The sequence below is a fragment of the Rhinoderma darwinii genome, chromosome 4, assembly GCF_050947455.1.
Source record: "Rhinoderma darwinii isolate aRhiDar2 chromosome 4, aRhiDar2.hap1, whole genome shotgun sequence".
NCBI classification, from domain to species: domain Eukaryota; kingdom Metazoa; phylum Chordata; class Amphibia; order Anura; family Rhinodermatidae; genus Rhinoderma; species Rhinoderma darwinii.
The window spans coordinates 150,209,674-150,228,075 of record NC_134690.1 but is presented as its reverse complement, the minus strand read 5'-3'; the positions used below and the strand labels follow the sequence as shown (position 1 = coordinate 150,228,075).

At 42.4% G+C, this 18,402-nt stretch overlaps 1 protein-coding gene across 2 annotated transcripts in view; it reads right to left on the bottom strand.

Annotated features, from left to right (window-relative positions):
• Positions 1-18,402, bottom strand: part of ATP11B (ATPase phospholipid transporting 11B (putative)) — a 178,029-nt gene that overhangs the window by 28,719 nt on the left and 130,908 nt on the right. For both annotated transcript variants that reach the window (XM_075861675.1, XM_075861674.1), the window contains exon 26: positions 16,669-16,734. In XM_075861675.1, the coding sequence (XP_075717790.1) occupies positions 16,669-16,734 (66 nt within the window). The remainder of the gene's footprint in view (positions 1-16,668; positions 16,735-18,402) is intronic.

The window sequence follows — 18,402 nt, the reverse complement described above, 5'->3', positions numbered from 1 at the left end:
GATTTTTTCCCAATTTTGCAGCATAAAGCAATGTGGTTGGTTTACCACATGCAATGCTGCAATTTTGGGAATTGCTCCATCTAGTGACCAGTAATGGGAAATATTATAAATTGAATCCAATTTATATTTCCTGACTCGTGAAAAAAATAAAAAACATTAGAACAATGTTTAATCACCCACACACTAATTGTTTAATTAAAAAAATAAATAAATGCAAATCGAGGAAGTAGCAGGTGTCGCTAAGATCTGCAAATTATCACATTTTCAAGCACCTAGCTCCAATCTGTGGCATGTGGGAGGGGCATAAAAGCCAGATAAAAACGAATATATTTTAGCCACATGAAACCTCAAAAAGCGGATCAAGTGGTGTGGGATAATTGTCCAATGCCTCCTGTTCGTTGACCTGCCAGTTATCACCACTTGTTGCAAACTGAGGGGGACAGAATCCTTGAACTGAGAGACCTTGGCTTATCACTCCAGAAGATCACTACGTGCCTAGGCCAAGATGTCAGCACTGTTCAACTTTGTTCAACAATAGGTTCGCTGATCTCAATTGTATCCTGTATCCTCATCTATACATTTACAATGTGCATCGCAGTGGTGTAGTGTGTGCTGCTGTGGGGGTGCAGGTGGGGAATTTCCACCACCGGTGTTGGGCATTGGTGGTGGTCTTCCCTATCCGTTCCTCCACCGTTGATGCATGCTGTACAGCATAGTGGTTTGATGCACTCCGGTTTACGTTATATTTACAGTGTTTGTAAAGGAGTCAGTGTGTGACATCGTTATACAGATATGTCACGTGGAGATACATACATATATATTATATATATATATATATATTATATATATATATATATTTATAATATTTATTTTTATTTTTTTACTACTCACCGTGACGTGGACTGAACTAATTCTCCAAATAGTCTGTACGTCAGAGTCGGACCACAAACTAGGTTTCTGACACATAGGATGATGTGCGCTTGATTAGATGTCTACATACTGTGCCGGAAGTTGTCAGAGTTTGGGCGAAAGAGCAGATGATGGAGAAATCTGCCACTGCACATAACGCTCCTGATGCGGAAGACACACGTGGGACTGTCTGATGAATCACTGTGCGCCATTGGTCACCAGTATACAGGTTTATTATTTAAATTGAATTCCAGTACACTAACATCACCTCCTGACAAAGGGTGCGAAACGGGCGTCGAGGTGTTCCTCTCGGAGATCACTGACAGCCATCATGCCAGCCACAGGTAATGGATATGAAGTTATGCCGATCATTCATATGTGCTAGTTATTTAACCACCTTATAAACTATATTGAAGGTGGATGTGCTAGAGGGTACCTGTCTAGAGGCATATCTCTTGCTCTCCATGTGAGCTGTAGCCTCACCCATTGCACATTATGTATCACTATACACATTAGGCTATGGTGGTTATCTTTAGATGATCTCAGAGTTTTCGTTTTCTTGTTAAATAGCCCTGCGTCGGTACGCTCAGCAGCTGAAGCTAGCTGGGTCCTGCCACGACACCACCAATGAAGCTCACCTCTCCAGCTGGGACCTCACCACACCACCAACTCCTGCCTCGGCTTCACCAACGACACACTAAATATCAAGTGTAGCAGCAGCTACACTTAACCCTCTCTCTCTCCCTGTCACCCCTGGCTGTCCCTGAAGTTAACCCTTGCTGCCCTGACTAACCCTTGGTGCCCCTAAGTTCCTGTTGACCCTTGCTGTCCCTGAGTTAACCCTTCCTACCCATTGCAGTCCTTGAGTTAACCACTTGCTTCCTCTGGGTCCCTAAGTTAAACCCTTGCTGACCTGCTCATCCCTTGTTGTATCCCTGGTTACCTGATTAACCCTTCGCGTACAGGGACAGTTATATTAGCAGGGAGTGGGACAGAGATAGTGAGCGTGTGAAAATTACAAGTAACTTATGTGTATTGTATGGTAACATAACTTCTGTGTATGTTTAGGTAAGTGGGTGGCGGTATAGATTAGGATTGTAATACCGCGTTTATACTGTACTGTGATTTGTTACTGTATTTTATATATGAGTGTGATTACTGTATGATAATAAATATTACCTTTACTGTATGGTCTTATTCGCTTAAGTAGCAGCAAAAGCAATTAGAGTAACACTAATACAAGAGAAAGGTAGGGGGACATGCATGTCCCTGATTATAGGTAGTGATAGTGGGTGACACGAGTGAGTGAACTACGCTATTACCCCATCCCCTTTTACATTGGCGAGCCAGCCCAAACAGTTTTTAATTTATTTCTGTCTTTTGTATAATAAAATGGTGTTAAAACGTGAACTGCAGATAGGCGGAGGGGCGTGGTCAGGTAACGTAAATACACGGTGTAGTGTTGTGTTATACTGTGCGCCTATACCTTTTTGAAGTTCAGACGATTAACACAATTTTATTTGAGGCTTGATACAGGATACAATTGAGATCAGCGAACCTATTGTTTTTTATTTTCTTTTCTGATTTATTAACGTCTTTTATTTTAGTTTGCGGCGAGCTGCTCAACGGCGACGAATCGTCGAGCGAGCAACACATTCAAAAGCGTTTGCAGAAGTATCAACGTCGGCGTCCTTCCGGTGAAGTCCAGCTGATCGGGAAAAGACGTTCCAGAAGAAAAGGACCTTTTTCAAAACAGCGGGACACAAGGACAACACAGACAGAGATGACTTCTGGAACAGTGAGTATGGATTTCTCCACACTGAAACACCTCGCTAAAAACACTACATTTAATCCAGTACCCCCCACTACATACAAGTCAGCAGGAATGCTGTGGTCCACATGATAAGTTGTGCATTAGCAAGAGGAGTGTTCTTAACAAAACCTCCAAACGGCTCCACATGCTCGCTAAACTTATCTGTGTGTATGAGGAGACATGGAAGCCTGATCACTCAGAAATGAGGAGTGATTCCCCAAATCTTCACTGCCAGTGTTATGTCAACAATGTGAAGCGGGTTTGTGCTATGCAGACACAACTGGCAGAGAATGCCCAATGTAGAGATAAGCAAATTTGCATGCTGATATCGATAGATTTGAGAAATCGTGGTGATGATATTGATGCACAGCTGACTGGGTCTTATGCTATGATCAATGTGTAAAAGGATAAGGCGGCATCTATGGATGCGATCATTGCCAAGTTGAATGATGAGCTTGCTACTAGGTCACAATTGGTTTCCAGTATGCAAAACATCAGAAAAGATTTCTCAAAAATGTTACCAGCCTTGTCTTTTTCAAGGCCTGATTCTGCTGTAAGTTTGCACTCTACAGGGCAAAAAGGGGGGAGAAGAAAGAGTGATGGATCAGATGTCCCAAACATGATCCCATCCACAAACCTGAAGGTAACACTGTTACAAAAGTGTTACGCAAATGTAAGCGTATGATATTTAGAAGTGCGTCCCTAGCCATGCAGAACTTTAAGAGATCATGCACTCGTTACTGCCCTAAGTCCAGCAGAGCATGTACTGTTAAATGTTTTGCATGTGCCGGCTCAGGCTATATTGTGAAGTACTACGAGTCTTTGGGTACTAAGAAATGTGGTCATGTTAAATTCTTTAAATGTGGTCAGATGGGACATATTGCTAGGAACTGCCACGGCATGAGCAACCATGGAAAGCCTAACGAAATGGCAATAGAAAATGGCCACGTCACAACAAAAAGTGGATTTAGACAAAATGGCTGTATAAGAGTCTCCTTACAGTCTTATGCACTCCGCCACGAGCTCAAGGGTCTAGGTGACCAACCACAACTGGGGAGGAGTTTAGGAAGTTGGCCATAAAGTGCATGTTCAGTCAGGTGTTATGTCTGTAATGTGTGTTTATGGTCTGTTGTGTTTGTCCCCAGTTGTCCGTTTGTTATAATTTGTGTTTTAATTTTGTGGTTCCTTCACATATTCTATTTTGGTGTATCCCTGGTTATCAGTAATATGTATTTATACTATATAGGTGTTGCCTGTATTTATAATGCATAATTAGAAAACCACTCCAGGATAACAACTGGAGAATCAACCATTGGATAGTGGTGTATTTGCGCCCAATGTTTTAATTGCTCTCTATTGGGATAACGTTGAATTTGTTATTATACTGTTAACTCAGGTAGCAGGGTGCGGGCAGGTAACATAAGTTCACGGTGTAGTGTTTTATGTTATACTGTGCACGTAGACCTGGGGGGTTCAGACAGGTAACACAATTTCATCTGAGGCTTAATGCGAGTGCAATTAAATACAGCGAATAACAGTATGGCTGATTCTTTTGTGTTTAAATGCAGTGTTCCTTTAGGAAAGTTTGGACAGGGAAAGGAACCCTGGCATTACACCCATATCTTGATTTTAAGATAATGGGTTTGGTAAGACAGGGATATAGTTCCACAAACCTGAGAATTGTGAGGAACCACAAAAACAGTGCTTCATCCACAGCTCTCCTCGGATATCCTGACCTACAGCAGTGGTGGGATACCGAGGTGTCCTGTGATATGAAGGCTAATCCAATGCCCTCCTCAAGACGTGGGTCGAGGATATTGGTGCTGGTACCAAATGCAGAATGCCACACGACTAACTGCACCGAAAGAGGCATACTCCTCCCAGGAGAGCATTGTACCATTAATCCTGTACTAGGCATTGATGTGGCGGATCAGAAGGGAAGAACTCCGGTGACCCCTGAAAAGAGGCTCGACATCCGTCCAGACACCCCTGCGAGACTCAAGACAATTCCTCTTGGGTTTGGCATTGAACTAAGAAAGCTCCTGCTAGACTTCAGTGAGGAAGAGGATGTCGTGGGGAAACTGAAAGATTTCCAACACCAAGCCACCATTCAGTTGGAACATGACACTGCAAAGACCACATGAATTGTGAACAACCTTGAGGCGGACTCAGAAGTGTCTTGGTGGGAGAGCTGGTTTGGATATAGTCCCAAGGCCACTTCCTTCTTTAACTTGCTCATCCACCCAGTGATAATGCTTCTCATCCTTGTGGCAATTATGTACGTTGGACTGTTCTGCATGTACCGACGAAGAAAAGGACTGGTTGGCCAAATACAACGAGGTCAAGCAGAAAGCCACGAATACATTCGTAGACGGGGTCTAAGGACATAATGATACAGTCCTGCGACCCGGAATGGTTTATTGTGTGTGTGTGTGTGTGTGTGTGTGTGTGTGTATATATTTGTAAAGTGTAAATCTGAATGAATGGGTGTACAAAAACGTTCTAGGTGTTGGTATGTGTCCGCAACATAGGCATACTCCGTGAGTGTGTACGTGTAGGCGGGCATATATTTACAGCCTGTAGTCATCCTATTTACATGTGTACCTTTCACGTGTTTATGGAGTAGTGAGAGATGCTGTTTGAGAACAAATCTCTATATGTACCTATGGTTTGGGGGGAATATTTTTTTTATGTTTGGTTAGTTTTTCACTATGTTTGTATGATTGGGTAGTGTGTAGGAACCCTTAGGGACAGGTAAGGTATTCACACACCCTTGTAGGTATTTGCCACCTCAACCGGAGATCCGGTATGGTCAATACGATGATGGATTGAATGTCAGAGGGGAAATGAAAGGCGATGCTCCGCCCCACAGTAGATTCCTGGGTACTGAAACATCACCTCCTCCTCTGGGATGTTAACCTGCCGTGATAGAGACCTGGATATCGGCTCACAAAGAAAGTTTCGTCTTCAATCAAGATGCTGGAAAGATTTGGAAAAGTAACGGATTATGTACAAAGGTTGTCGAAAGGTAGGCTAAGCCATTCCAAGGCTGGCCGTGTGAGGGCACATGTAGCCTTACATGAGTCAGCATGCTTTAATTGGATCGGCCACTGGAAAGACCTGCTGACGCCGCTAAAGAAAGATCAATATGAAGAAGAAAAAAAAAACAAGATCCAGGACTGTGAGCTTCATTCTATGGACTTTGCTATGGGCTCTGAGGCTTTATTCTATGGACTAGGAGATTTCATTTCAACTTCGTTCTATTGACTAGGAGATTTCATTCCAACTTAATTCTATGGACTGTGAGGTTTTGATACAGTTATGGACACTAGACGTCTGACGGGAAGGTTTCCTTTAGGAGATGAGTGAGGTCGAGTACCTATGTCCAAAAGTAGACTTCCTTCCATCTCAGACCATTACCAGTAACCAGGGAGGTTGAGGGGGTAAATAGAAGGCCACAGACACTTCCCCAAATTGAATTGTCGAGAACCCGACAACAGGGGGATTGTAAAGGGAAGTGTCCCTATTTCTATATATGTATGTATATGTGTGTTATATATATATATATATATATATATATATATATATATATATATATATATATATATATGTGTCATTTCCCATACGGATGGTCTCTCGCGCGTGATTTTGCGCTAGTGATGTTGCGCGCGAGCGGGATTACTCGCGGGCGCTCATTAGTCGGCTGGTGATATGTTATCACCATGCCGACACATGTTAGCTGGGGGCGAGCGCCACTCGGCCCCCGCTGTGGGCGTACAGGCAGGGTTAAATATCCCTGCCATATAGGAAAAATAGGGAGGAATCCTCCAGCTCACCCACTGATTGTCTTAGTCCAGACTGCGCTCGGATCCTGCGTGACTGCGCTCGGATCCTGCGTGACGGCACACGGTAAAGTAGCAAGAAAACAAAAAAATGATCCAGCGCTTGTTGAGGATTATAAAAAGGAACCTCGGCTCAAAGTTTAATTCAATGATTAAAAGTTCAAGTGCAAAGGCAGTGGTAGCAGTAGCCTACGCGTTTCGGACAACACTTCTGTCCTTATTCATGTCTCATGTCTATTTCTGTTGCAGTCAGTCAAGTTTTATGTTCGAGAAAACCAGGAGGAATCAATTATCCTACACCTGGAATAGGGGAGGACTCCCTATGAAATCACGAGATCCTACCACATAAGGCAAGTAGGAAAGAAAACATATATATGTTTTACTCATATTTGTTTAGCGTATAATAGTATGTAAAAAATTCAATTGTAACAACTCATGTTTGTTTTAGTGATTATATGTTCGTATTTGTGTTTATCTCCAATTTGGCTATTTCGATGGTGATTGTATGTTTTATATGACAACTGCATAACAAAAGACTTTGCATTAAAGCATATTGCAAATAAAAAAATAAATAAATAGTGCATGGTGTATTAAAATAACTGGTATTAAAAACATAATATAAAAACTATACTGGCATAATTTGTATTAAGCAGCAATTCCTGGCATGTAATACAATATGCTTTAATTTAACATATAATTGAGATTTCGTTGTGATAATAGAATTGTTTAAAAATACATATTCACATAACCGGGTTATTATTTACCCGGTTTTACTTACGATAGCTACATAATATAGAGAAACCTATGTTATGGTGCCCCACTAATTATAAAAGTAATTAGTGGGGCACCATAACATAGCTACATAATATAGAGAAATAATAACCCGGCTATGTGAACGCAAATAGACATGAGCCATGAATAAGGACAGAAGTGTTGTCTGAAACGCGTAGGCTACTGCTACCACTCCCTTTGCACTTGAACTTTTAATCATTGAATTAAACGTGGAACCGAGGTTCCTTTTTATAATCCTCAACAAGCGCTGGATCATTTTTTCGTTTTCTTGTTAAATAGCCCTGCTTCAGTATGCTCAGCAGCTGAAGCTAGCTGGGTCCTGCCACGACACCACCAATGAAGCTCAACTCTCCAGCTGGGACCTCACCACACCACCAACGACCTGCTCCTGCCTCTGCTCCACCAACAACACGCTAAGTATCAAGTGTAGCAACAGCTACACTTAACTCCCTCTCTCCCCTTGCTGCCCTGAGTACCATGAGTAACCCTTGGTGCCCCTAAGTTCCTGTTGACCCTTGCTGTCCCTGAGTAACCCCTGCTGTCCCTGTGTTAACCCTTGCGGGCCCTGTGCTAACCCTTGAAGTTCCTGAGGAACCCTTGCTGTCCCTGAGGAACCCTTGCTGTCCCTGAGGAACCCTTGCTGTCCCTGAGTTAACCCTTACTACCCCTTGCAGTCCCTGAGTTAACCCCTTGCTTCCCCTGGGTCCTTAACTTAAACTCTTGCTGACCTGATCATCCCTGGTTACTTGATTAACCCTTAGCGTACAGGGACAGTTATATTAGGAGGGAGTTGGACAGATATAGTGAGCGTGTAAGAATTACAAGTAACTTATGTTACTTGGGCTGACTTTTCATTGGGGTACAAACTGTATTCTGCAGATGATTTGCACCTAAATGGAAGGGGGTCCGCTGTGCTGGGGGAGAGAATTCTAGCTGGGGTGGCGGAGTATTTAAACTAGGGCTGAGGAGGGAGGTCAATGTAGAAAAAAAAGGGGTAGCCAGGTTAGAGAGGGGTCAGACTATATTGGTGGGGGGAGAAACAGAATGTGGGGAGAGGACTGGACAACAGGATAAGGAGATCCTTTCGTTACAAAACATCAGTGTAAATAAAAAGGACCGATTAATGTCAAATCACATTTCTGATAATAAAAGTGAAAAACTGACAGGCAAGTTAAAGTGTATGTTCACAAATGCCAGAAGTCTAGCAAGTAAAATGGGGGAGCTGGAGGCCTTGATACTGGAAGAAAATATAGATATAGTTGGTGTTGCTGAAACATGGCTGGACTCTTCACATGACTGGGCTGTAAATCTACAGGGTTTTACACTTTTTCGTAAAGACAGGACAAATAGGAAAGGTGGTGGTGTATGTCTGTATGTGAGAAGTGATATGAAGGCGAGTGTGAAAGAGACAATAGTGGGTGAAGACTGTGAGGAGGTTGAAACCTTGTGGGTGGAACTAGAAAGGGAGGTAAACACTGAAAAAATTACTTTTGGTGTAATCTATAGACCCCCCAATATAACTGAGGAGATGGAAGTTCAGCTATATAAACAGATGGAGCGGGCTGCACAGGCGGGTACTGTAGTGATAATGGGAGATTTTAATTTCCGGGATATTAATTGGTGTCATGGTTCGGCTTCAACTGCAAAGGGGAGACATTTCCTCAACCTGTTGCAGGAAAATTTTATGGGCCAGTTTGTGGAAGACCCGACTAGAGGTGAAGCTCTGTTGGATCTGGTCATTTCTAATAATGCAGATCTTGTTGGGAATGTCAATGTTCGTGAAAACCTCGGTAACAGTGATCACAATATAGTTACATTTTACCTATACTGTAAAAAACAAACGCAGGCTGGGAGGGCAAAAACATTTAATTTTAAGAAAGCCAATTTCCCCAGGATGAGGGCTGCAATTCAGGATATGGACTGGGAAGAACTAATGTCAAATAATGGAACAAATGATAAATGGGAGATTTTCAAATCTACTTTGAGTTATTATAGTGCAAAATTTATTCCTACAGGTAATAAGTATAAACGACTCAAATTAAACCCCACATGGCTTACACCTTCTGTGAAAGGGGCAATACATGACAAAAAAAGGGCATTTAAAAAATACAAATCTGAGGGTACAGCTGTAGCCTTTGTAAAATATAAAGAGCTTAATAAAATCTGTAAAAATGTAATAAAATTAGCAAAAATACAAAATGAAAGGCAGGTGGCCAAGGATAGTAAAACAAATCCTAAAAAATTCTTCAAGCATATAAATGCAAAAAAGCCAAGGTCTGAACATGTAGGACCCCTAGATAATGGTAATGGGGAGTTGATCACAGGGGATCAAGAGAAGGCAGAGTTACTAAATGGGTTCTTTAGCTCTGTATATACAACTGAAGAAAGAGCAGCTGATTTAGCCGGTGCCAGTGCTGTTAATATATCAGTTGATATACTGAATTGGATGAATGTAGAGATGGTCCAAGCTAAATTAAATAAATGTGCACAAGGCCCCGGGACCAGATGGGTTACACCCTAGAATTATTAAAGAGCTTAGTTCAGTTATTTCTGTCCCCCTTTTCATAATATTCAGAGAATCTCTAGTGACTGGTATAGTGCCAAGGGACTGGCGCAGGGCAAATGTGGTGCCTATTTTCAAAAAGGGCTCTAGGTCTTCCCCGGGTAATTATAGACCAGTAAGCTTAACATCCATCGTGGGGAAAATGTTTGAGGGGCTATTGAGGGACTATATACAGGATTATGTGACAATAAATAGCATTATAAGTGACAGCCAGCACGGTTTTACTAAGGACAGAAGTTGTCAAACTAACCTAATCTGTTTTTATGAAGAGGTGAGCAGAAGTCTAGACAGAGGGGCCGCTGTGGATATAGTGTTTTTGGACTTTGCAAAGGCATTTGACACTGTCCCCCATAGACGCCTAATGGGTAAATTAAGGACTATAGGTTTAGAAAATATAGTTTGTAATTGGATTGAGAATTGGCTCAAGGACCGTATCCAGAGAGTTGTGGTCAATGATTCCTTCTCTGAATGGTCACCGGTTATAAGTGGTGTACCCCAGGGTTCAGTGCTGGGACCACTATTATTCAACTTATTTATTAATGATATAGAGGATGGGATTAATAGCACTATTTCTATTTTTGCAGATGACACCAAGCTATGTAATATAGTTGAGACTATGGAAGATGTTCATGAATTACAGGCAGATTTAAACAAACTAAGTGTTTGGGCGTCCACTTGGCAGATGAAGTTTAATGTAGATAAATGTAAAGTTATGCATCTGGGTACCAACAACCTGCATGCATCATATGTCCTAGGGGGCGCTACACTGGCGGATTCACTTGTTGAGAAGGATCTGGGTGTTCTTGTAAATCATAAACTCAATAACAGCATGCAGTGTCAATCAGCTGCTTCAAAGGCCAGCAAGATATTGTCGTGTATTAAAAGAGGCATGGACTCGCGGGACAGAGATGTAATATTGCCACTTTACAAAGCATTAGTGAGGCCTCATCTAGAATATGCAGTTCAGTTCTGGGCTCCAGTTCATAGAAAGGATGCCCTGGAGTTGGAAAAAATACAAAGAAGAGCAACGAAGCTAATAAGGGGCATGGAGAATTTAAGTTATGAGGAAAGATTGAAAGAATTAAACCTATTTAGCCTTGAAAAAAGACGACTAAGGGGGGACATGATTAACTTATATAAATATATTAATGGCACATACAAAAAATATGGTGATATCCTGTTCCTTGTAAAACCCCCTCAAAAAACAAGGGGGCACTCCCTCCGTCTGGAGAAAAAAAGGTTCAAGCTGCAGAGGCGACAAGGCTTCTTTACAGTAAGAACGGTGAATTTATGGAATAGCCTACCGCAGGAGCTTGTCACAGCAGGGACAGTAGATGGCTTTAAAAAAGGGTTAGATAATTTCCTAGAACAAAAAAATATTAGCTCCTATGTGTAGACATTTTTCCTTCCCTTTTCCCTTCCCTTGGTTGGACTTGATGGACATGTGTCTTTTTTCAGCCGTACTAACTATGTAACTATGTAACTATGTATTGTATCGTAACTTCTATGTACGTTTAGGTAAGTGGGTGGCGGTATAGATTAGGATTGTAATACCGCATTTATACTGTACTGTGATTAGTTACTGTATTTTATATAGGAGAGAGATTACTGTATGATAATAAATATTACCTTTATTTACTGTACGGTCTTATTCCCTTAAGTAGCAGCAAAAGCAATTAGAGCCACGTTCGTATAAAGAAAAGGTAACGTCCCGAAAAAAACGGCTGAAAAATCGGAAGCAGAACGTCTACAAAAATCTGCCCATTGATTTCAATGGGAAATACGGCGTTCTGTTCCGAGAGGGCGTTTTTTTACGCCTCGTTTTCAAAAAACGGCACGTAAAATTACGCCCGCGAAAAAGAAGTGCATGTCACTTCTTGGGACGTTTGTGGAGCAGTTTTTCATTGACTATGGAAAAACAGCTCCAAAAACTGGCGTAAAAAATGCAGTATTTTCAGACGTTTTTGAGCTTGCGTGTGCACATATCCTTACTTTTTTTTTTTTTTAGTTTTCAGATGCATTGAAACAATAAGAAAATTAGATAAATAATGAATGAATAAATAAAAAAAAATAGATGTTTGAAAAGGAGTATAGAACGACATTTCACAAACATTGAGCCCAGATAAACTGACTACAGACTTAGGCACCATGCGTATAAAGTACGGGAGCACAGTCCGTAAAAGAAAAAAATAGGACATCCTATTTTTTTTCCAGAAAGGTTGTACGTACCGTGCCGGACACCTTCCCGTAAGTATACGGGAAGTTGTCAGTCGGCCATAGAAATTAATGAGTCCGTAATTACGGGCGATTTTACAGTCGTGTGCATGGGGCCTTACAGAAAACTGGATTTTTGTACTCACTCTAAAACAAATTTCTCATTTTATTCATTGGGAAAACCGCACCATGGACATAGGCCAATGCCACTAGGTGTTTGACACTATGTAGGAAGATGTTGGCTCTGTACAGGCAGGCAATACCCCTCCCACAGACTAAATAAGTTTGTATAAAAAGCAGTAGTAGCAGACAAAAAATGCTCGGTAAAAAAAAAAAACTAGAGCAGGTTTTAAGCCTGGAAGAAATCAAAAAGAGGGCAGGATCTGTGTCCCCTAGATTAATAGGAAAAGATTTTACGGTGGGTACATAAATCCAATTTTCTTGTATATAGGATAGGGGACACAGCGCCATGGGACATCCTATCTCAGTCCCAGAGTAAAAAGGTACAGCCATAACTGCCTGCGAAATGAACAGGCGCCTGCAGCAACTTGCGACAGACTAGCATCAGAGGAGCATAGAGAATGGATCTGGTAAAACTTGGTAAGGGTGTGCACCAAAGCCCAGGTAGCAGCCTTGCAATAAGAAGCTTGACGCCTGACCGCACAGGAGGCGCCAATATCCCTTGTTGAATGGGCAGTAATCCGAACAGGAGGATCTTTACCCTTGGACCAATAGCCTTCCGAGATCACAGACCATATCCAACACACAATGGTGGCCTTCGGTAGAAAGAAATGGACATGTCAGTAAACGCCTTATCCTTATGAATAAAATGGGAAAAGGGAAATCTGCGGGAAAGGGCAGTAAGTTTGCAAATCCGTCTGTTTGAAGTGACTGCTATCGGGAAGGCCACTGTCCAGGTCAATAAACACAGCAAGATATGCCTCAAGGCTTCAGAGAAAGCAATCTGAAGAGCCACAAGAACCAAATTGAGATCCCAGAGCTCAGTGAAAGGAGGGACGACAGGAGCGTAAGGAGAGAGAACAGATACAGGAGGGAGACTTCGTCCCAGTGAGTGACCAGGGCATCGTACGCAATGGCTTTGGGATCCCTTGCTCTGACCACGTAGGTTGCAAAATTGTGGTTGAGACGTGACGCAAAGAGATTCACTTCCCGTGTGCCCCACTTCTCGCAAAGGCAATGGAATACGTCTTGGTGAAGCGACCACGCTCATGGATTCAGCTTCTCTCGACTTAGGAAGTCTGCAGCCCAGTTGTCCACTCCTGTTATATGGAATGGCTTCTGGGAGAAGGAGTTTGAAAATAATCAAAACTTTAAAATTGGAGAGAAAGCTGCGGTGTGGGCGGTTTTGGGGAAAAAGAGAACTCTTGCCACTGGTAGCCTCCCGCAATAATTTAGTCCAGAAGCTTGCCAAAAAGTCTGTCACTAACAAAAAGAAGTGATGCCACATATCACAGTTGTATGGTGGTGCTCTTAGACAGACGAAAAATAGGTGGATCAACAGAGGGCGAAACAGACCATTTAGAAATCAATTCTTCCTGAAAGGAAAACAGAGTGTTAAAGCTCTTGGAGATAGACTGACACCTTTCTGGATGCTTCCACTCCTTGCACAAAAGCACCTCAAACTTGCTTTGGTTTGGAAAGCATAGTCTTGGGCGCCAAGGGCACTGTAAGGTTGCCTCAGCTTGCGAGTATCATCGACTGCATGAAAGCAGCCAATTAAGCATGATTAATTACTGATTCTGGTTGGAAGCAGTTTCTCCACTGACTACTAACCGATTAACGTGGCAGAGAACCCAAAGAGGAACAAAATCTGTCCCTGGCACTCCGATGCCTCTTATGGAGTCTACCATAAAAGGTAGACTGTGCAGTATCCCTGAAGGACACGGGGGCATTAAGCTTGGTCGGTAAATTTATTGGAAAAAGGCGTTCCAGACTCAACAATGGCTTGGTAAAGTCTGTAAATGTCACCTAAGGCCTGTGCGAGGGACCTGGCCCATTCAGGGGGTGCCACATCCGGAGAGGGAGTCGCAAGCTGGGGCGTTCTGGATTGCAGACCCTTCTGGCAGAATCAAGACTGGCTGCCTGAAAACTTTCTATTACATCCGTCACAAATGTAGTGAATAACCAGGGCCACGTGTGCCGGTTGCCTGGCAAAATTCTTCAGTGTTGAGGACATGTCACAAGGAAGCGGGGGACAGACAACACAGCGACAACAAATGTCAGTGTCAGTGGGAATAGTGACCACTGGGAGAACTGCAACTGGGAAAAAATTAAGTGTCCATTTTAGGGGGAAAACAATGAGGGAAAAACGGCTTTGGTGGCCTACTCGCTGTGCTGTGTCTTTTGGCAGAGCAGGAAAAGTTTATTTCAAGGCTCCTAGAGTAGCAGCAAAAAAGAAGTACGGTCCTCAGTAGCGCTGCTGAAATGGTGTCAGAACGTAGCTCACTTGTTGAGAATATGCCTAAGGAACATAATCCCGCCTTATAGAAAACCCCTCGCTGGAAGCAACTGCCCTTATCCAGACAAGAACAGCGAGAGGATGCCTGCTGGCTGATATAGCTGTCAGGATCTAAGTGGCCTAAGTGGCTGATTGTGGCCTAGCTGCTGCTGACGGGGTACTAAATTTGAAAACTTGGCCGGAGGGAATATTTCAATGGGAAACGCATAGATAGGCAATGTGAAGCTGGTTCCCCTATAAGAGGGCCTATCCGGAGGAAAAAAACCAACTCCACAAGGCGAATGTGCGGCCATATCTCCTCAAATAGGTGTCACCTCCCATTAAACAATACCTCTCCCCCACCAAGATTAGGGTACACCTTCAATAGTAAGAAGTCTCAATGGGACACATCAGAGGACAATTCATAAAATACCCATAGTGGGGGAGGGGGATGAGAATTTCATACTCCAAAGTCTTAGGGTGTTTGTAGGGTCACCTCTGCAGTAACCTCGCGCTGATAGTGAGGTTACTGGCACACGGTCTGTGGATGCAGAAAAAAAAGAGAGGTTAGGTGACCGGCGGTGAGGGAAAGTCAGTGCAGGGAACTGCCTGGAATCCCGGCACCTGCAGGAGGTCGACTAGGCTGTGAACAGGCTGGCAACCCATCTGTAGCTAAAAGGGAAATAAAAATAAATAAAACGATATTAATAGAAAACAAAAATGGCAGCAGACCTGAAAACCGGTCATGTCTGCCTCTTATGGACTCGAAGCTAAAACGGATTTAGCCAGGGTCTGTGGGACGGTATGGTCTGCCTGAATGGAGCCAACATTTCTTCCTACATAGTGTCAGTCTTCTACTGGAAAGGGCCTATACCCATGGGGCTGTGTCCCCCAAAGAAACCTTTGGGTGTGAATGGTGAAGAACTTCTATATTGCTCAAGTAAAGGATTTACAAAGTTATTTTACATTTTTTTACTGGACATTTTCATTTTCTTAAAAAATCGGGCACTACACATATGTTATACAGAGGTCAGAGGTATACGTCGGAAAGCCTTCCAACATATAACGCCGACGAAAGGTTGCAACATATATTACTCTGTAGGCATACATTGGGATACAGCGCCCAAACGGTTTCCACTCCCTCTCTATAACAACTACGGCACAGTCGGCCTGCTGCTTTCAGATGCCTATTGGCAAGCAGCTTCTGCGGGTGCTGCTCTGTTATCAGTTGCCACCATCAGCCACATGAAAGGTGCTGTATATAGTAGCTGCGGCTGTGAGCACTTATCTCAGACGCAGAGGACACACAGTCGAAGGTGTATTTACAGACAAAACTTACAACATGGAATCCCTGGCAGTGATGTCACAGAGCTCCGCCAATCAGATGAAAGAAGCAGTGGTTACTACTGCAGCACCTACACCAGCTCTCTACCACATTGCTTCATCCAATGTGTATGTAGTTCATAATTGAAGCTGGAGAAGGGGAGGGCTGGGTGGGAGAAGGAGCTGCAGCTACGAATGTTTTAACTGGATAGCTCAAGCCTGCCACTGATTAAATATACAGCTCTTTCTGGGGTTTCATGAAGTCATTAGGGCTGAACCCCAAAGTGGTGCACGGCTGTGGGCTAAAGGCGGGAAGTGGGTGGGCAGAGTTGTGCACAGGCTTCTACAGGTGCTGTAGACCCATACCCTATAGAGTTGGCGGAGGTACAAGTCAAGAAAAGCTCCCTACGTATATGTCCAATCGAGGCCTGTGACAGATGCTATACAGTTGCATATATAACCTAAGGCTCCAATGTAAAAAAAATAAAACGAAAAACCTTGTACCGCTCCATATACTGTTTTTTGCTGGATTCAGGTGTATGGAATACTGTGGTCTTTTACACCATTTTGTACTATATTTCTAACTGTATACTGCCCCAAAGGACGCCAAAAAGACACTTTCGGCATCTGTCGGGCTAATAGAGCTCTGTGGATATGCCTTTTGTGTATGCTTTCCCAGCGTAAACTATAAACGTACATAACAAACGTGATTTAAACCACACCTTTTCGATATAGGAAAGATTTTGAAACTCACCTTCATAGTAACTGTTAAAACCATAACTGTAAACACCAAAGTTCCGAAGGTCCAGTTCCCGAACATCTAAAAAGAAATGTGACATTGTATTACATTAGTAACGTAGTAGTATATGTAAATCTATGCAAACAGCTGTAAATGGAGCAGACAAATTCTTGTGTTTCTTGAAAAAAAATAAAAATTTCATCCATTTCATTCCCTCATACACCTCTTATCTTGTACTCTCTCCATTCCAGAGTAATTTTAACCCCTACCCGCTCCTTGACATACTATTCAGTCATGGTAAGCCCATCGTTCACGCTCCATGACGGAATAGTACGTCGCTGGAGGAACGGCCATCTCGGCCGTCCTCCCGACACATACAGGAGCTGTGTGTGACAACTGCTGTCTCGTACAGCAGTTGTCGCAGCTAATTCAGCGGGGACCGATCGCGGTGTACCCGCTGATTAACCCCTTAGAAGCCGTGATCCCGGCTTCTAAGAGGTTAAGCCACCATAAACGTCATGACCCACTATGCATGCTGTCAGCGAGTAGCTGACAGCTCTAATACACTGCACTACAGTCATTATTAAAATAAACAAAAACTATACATAATTGGTATCACCGCGTCCGTTACGGCCTGAACTACAAAACTATTTCGTTATTTATCCCACGCGGTGAACGCCATAAAAGAAAATCATAATAAACCAGACCAGAATCACAATTTTTTGGTCACTTTACCTCCCAAAAAATAGAATAAAAATAAAGCAAAAAGTTGCATGTACGGAAAAATGGTACTGATCAAAACTAGTTTGTTACGCAAAACACAGCCTCACACGGCTTTCTTGATGGAAAAAGAAAAAAGTTCTGGCTCTTAGAATAAGGCAACACAATAAGTAAATGATTTTTTATAAAAAGTATTTTATTGTGCAAACGCCATAAGACATAAAAAAAACTATAAACATATGGTATCGCCATAATCGTATCGCCCAGCAGAAGAAAGTGAATATGTAATTTATAGCGCACGGTGAACGCTGTAAAAAAAACAAAAAAGAAAAACAGACTAAAATACAATAGTAGAATTGCTGTTTTTTAGTCACCACACCTCTTAAAAAATAGAATAAAAACTGATCAAAAAGTCGCATGCACCCATGAAAACTACAATGAATACCTCAAGGGGTCTAGTTTCCAAAATGGGGTCACTTTTAAAGGGGTTTCCCCTGTACTGGTACCTCATAAGCTCTGCAAATGCGACATGGCGCCCAGAAACCAATCCAGCAATATCAACATGCCAAAAGCCAAATAGCACTTCTAGAATTCTGAGCTCTGCCATTTGTCCATAAAAGCAGTTTATGGCCCTATATGGGGTATTGCCGTAATCGGGAGAAATTGCTTTACAAATGTTGGGGAGCTTTTTCTCCTTTATTCCTTGTCAAAATTAAAAGGAGGCCTCAAAATCCTCTAGGTGCTCCTTTGCTTCTGGGGCCGATGCTGCAGTCCATTACCACACTAGGGCCACGTGTGGGATATTTCTCAAAACGGCAGAATCTGAGCAATAAATATTGAGTTGCGTTTCTCTGGTAAAACCTTCTGTTTTACATAAAAAAAATTGAATAAAAAGGATTTTCTGACAAAAAAAAGTTATCCCTTGATGAGATTTAAAAAAAAAAAAAGGTAACAAAAAAAATTAATAAATAAAAAAAGTCCCAACACTAAATAAAAACAAAAAAAATACACATTAGGTATCTACACGAC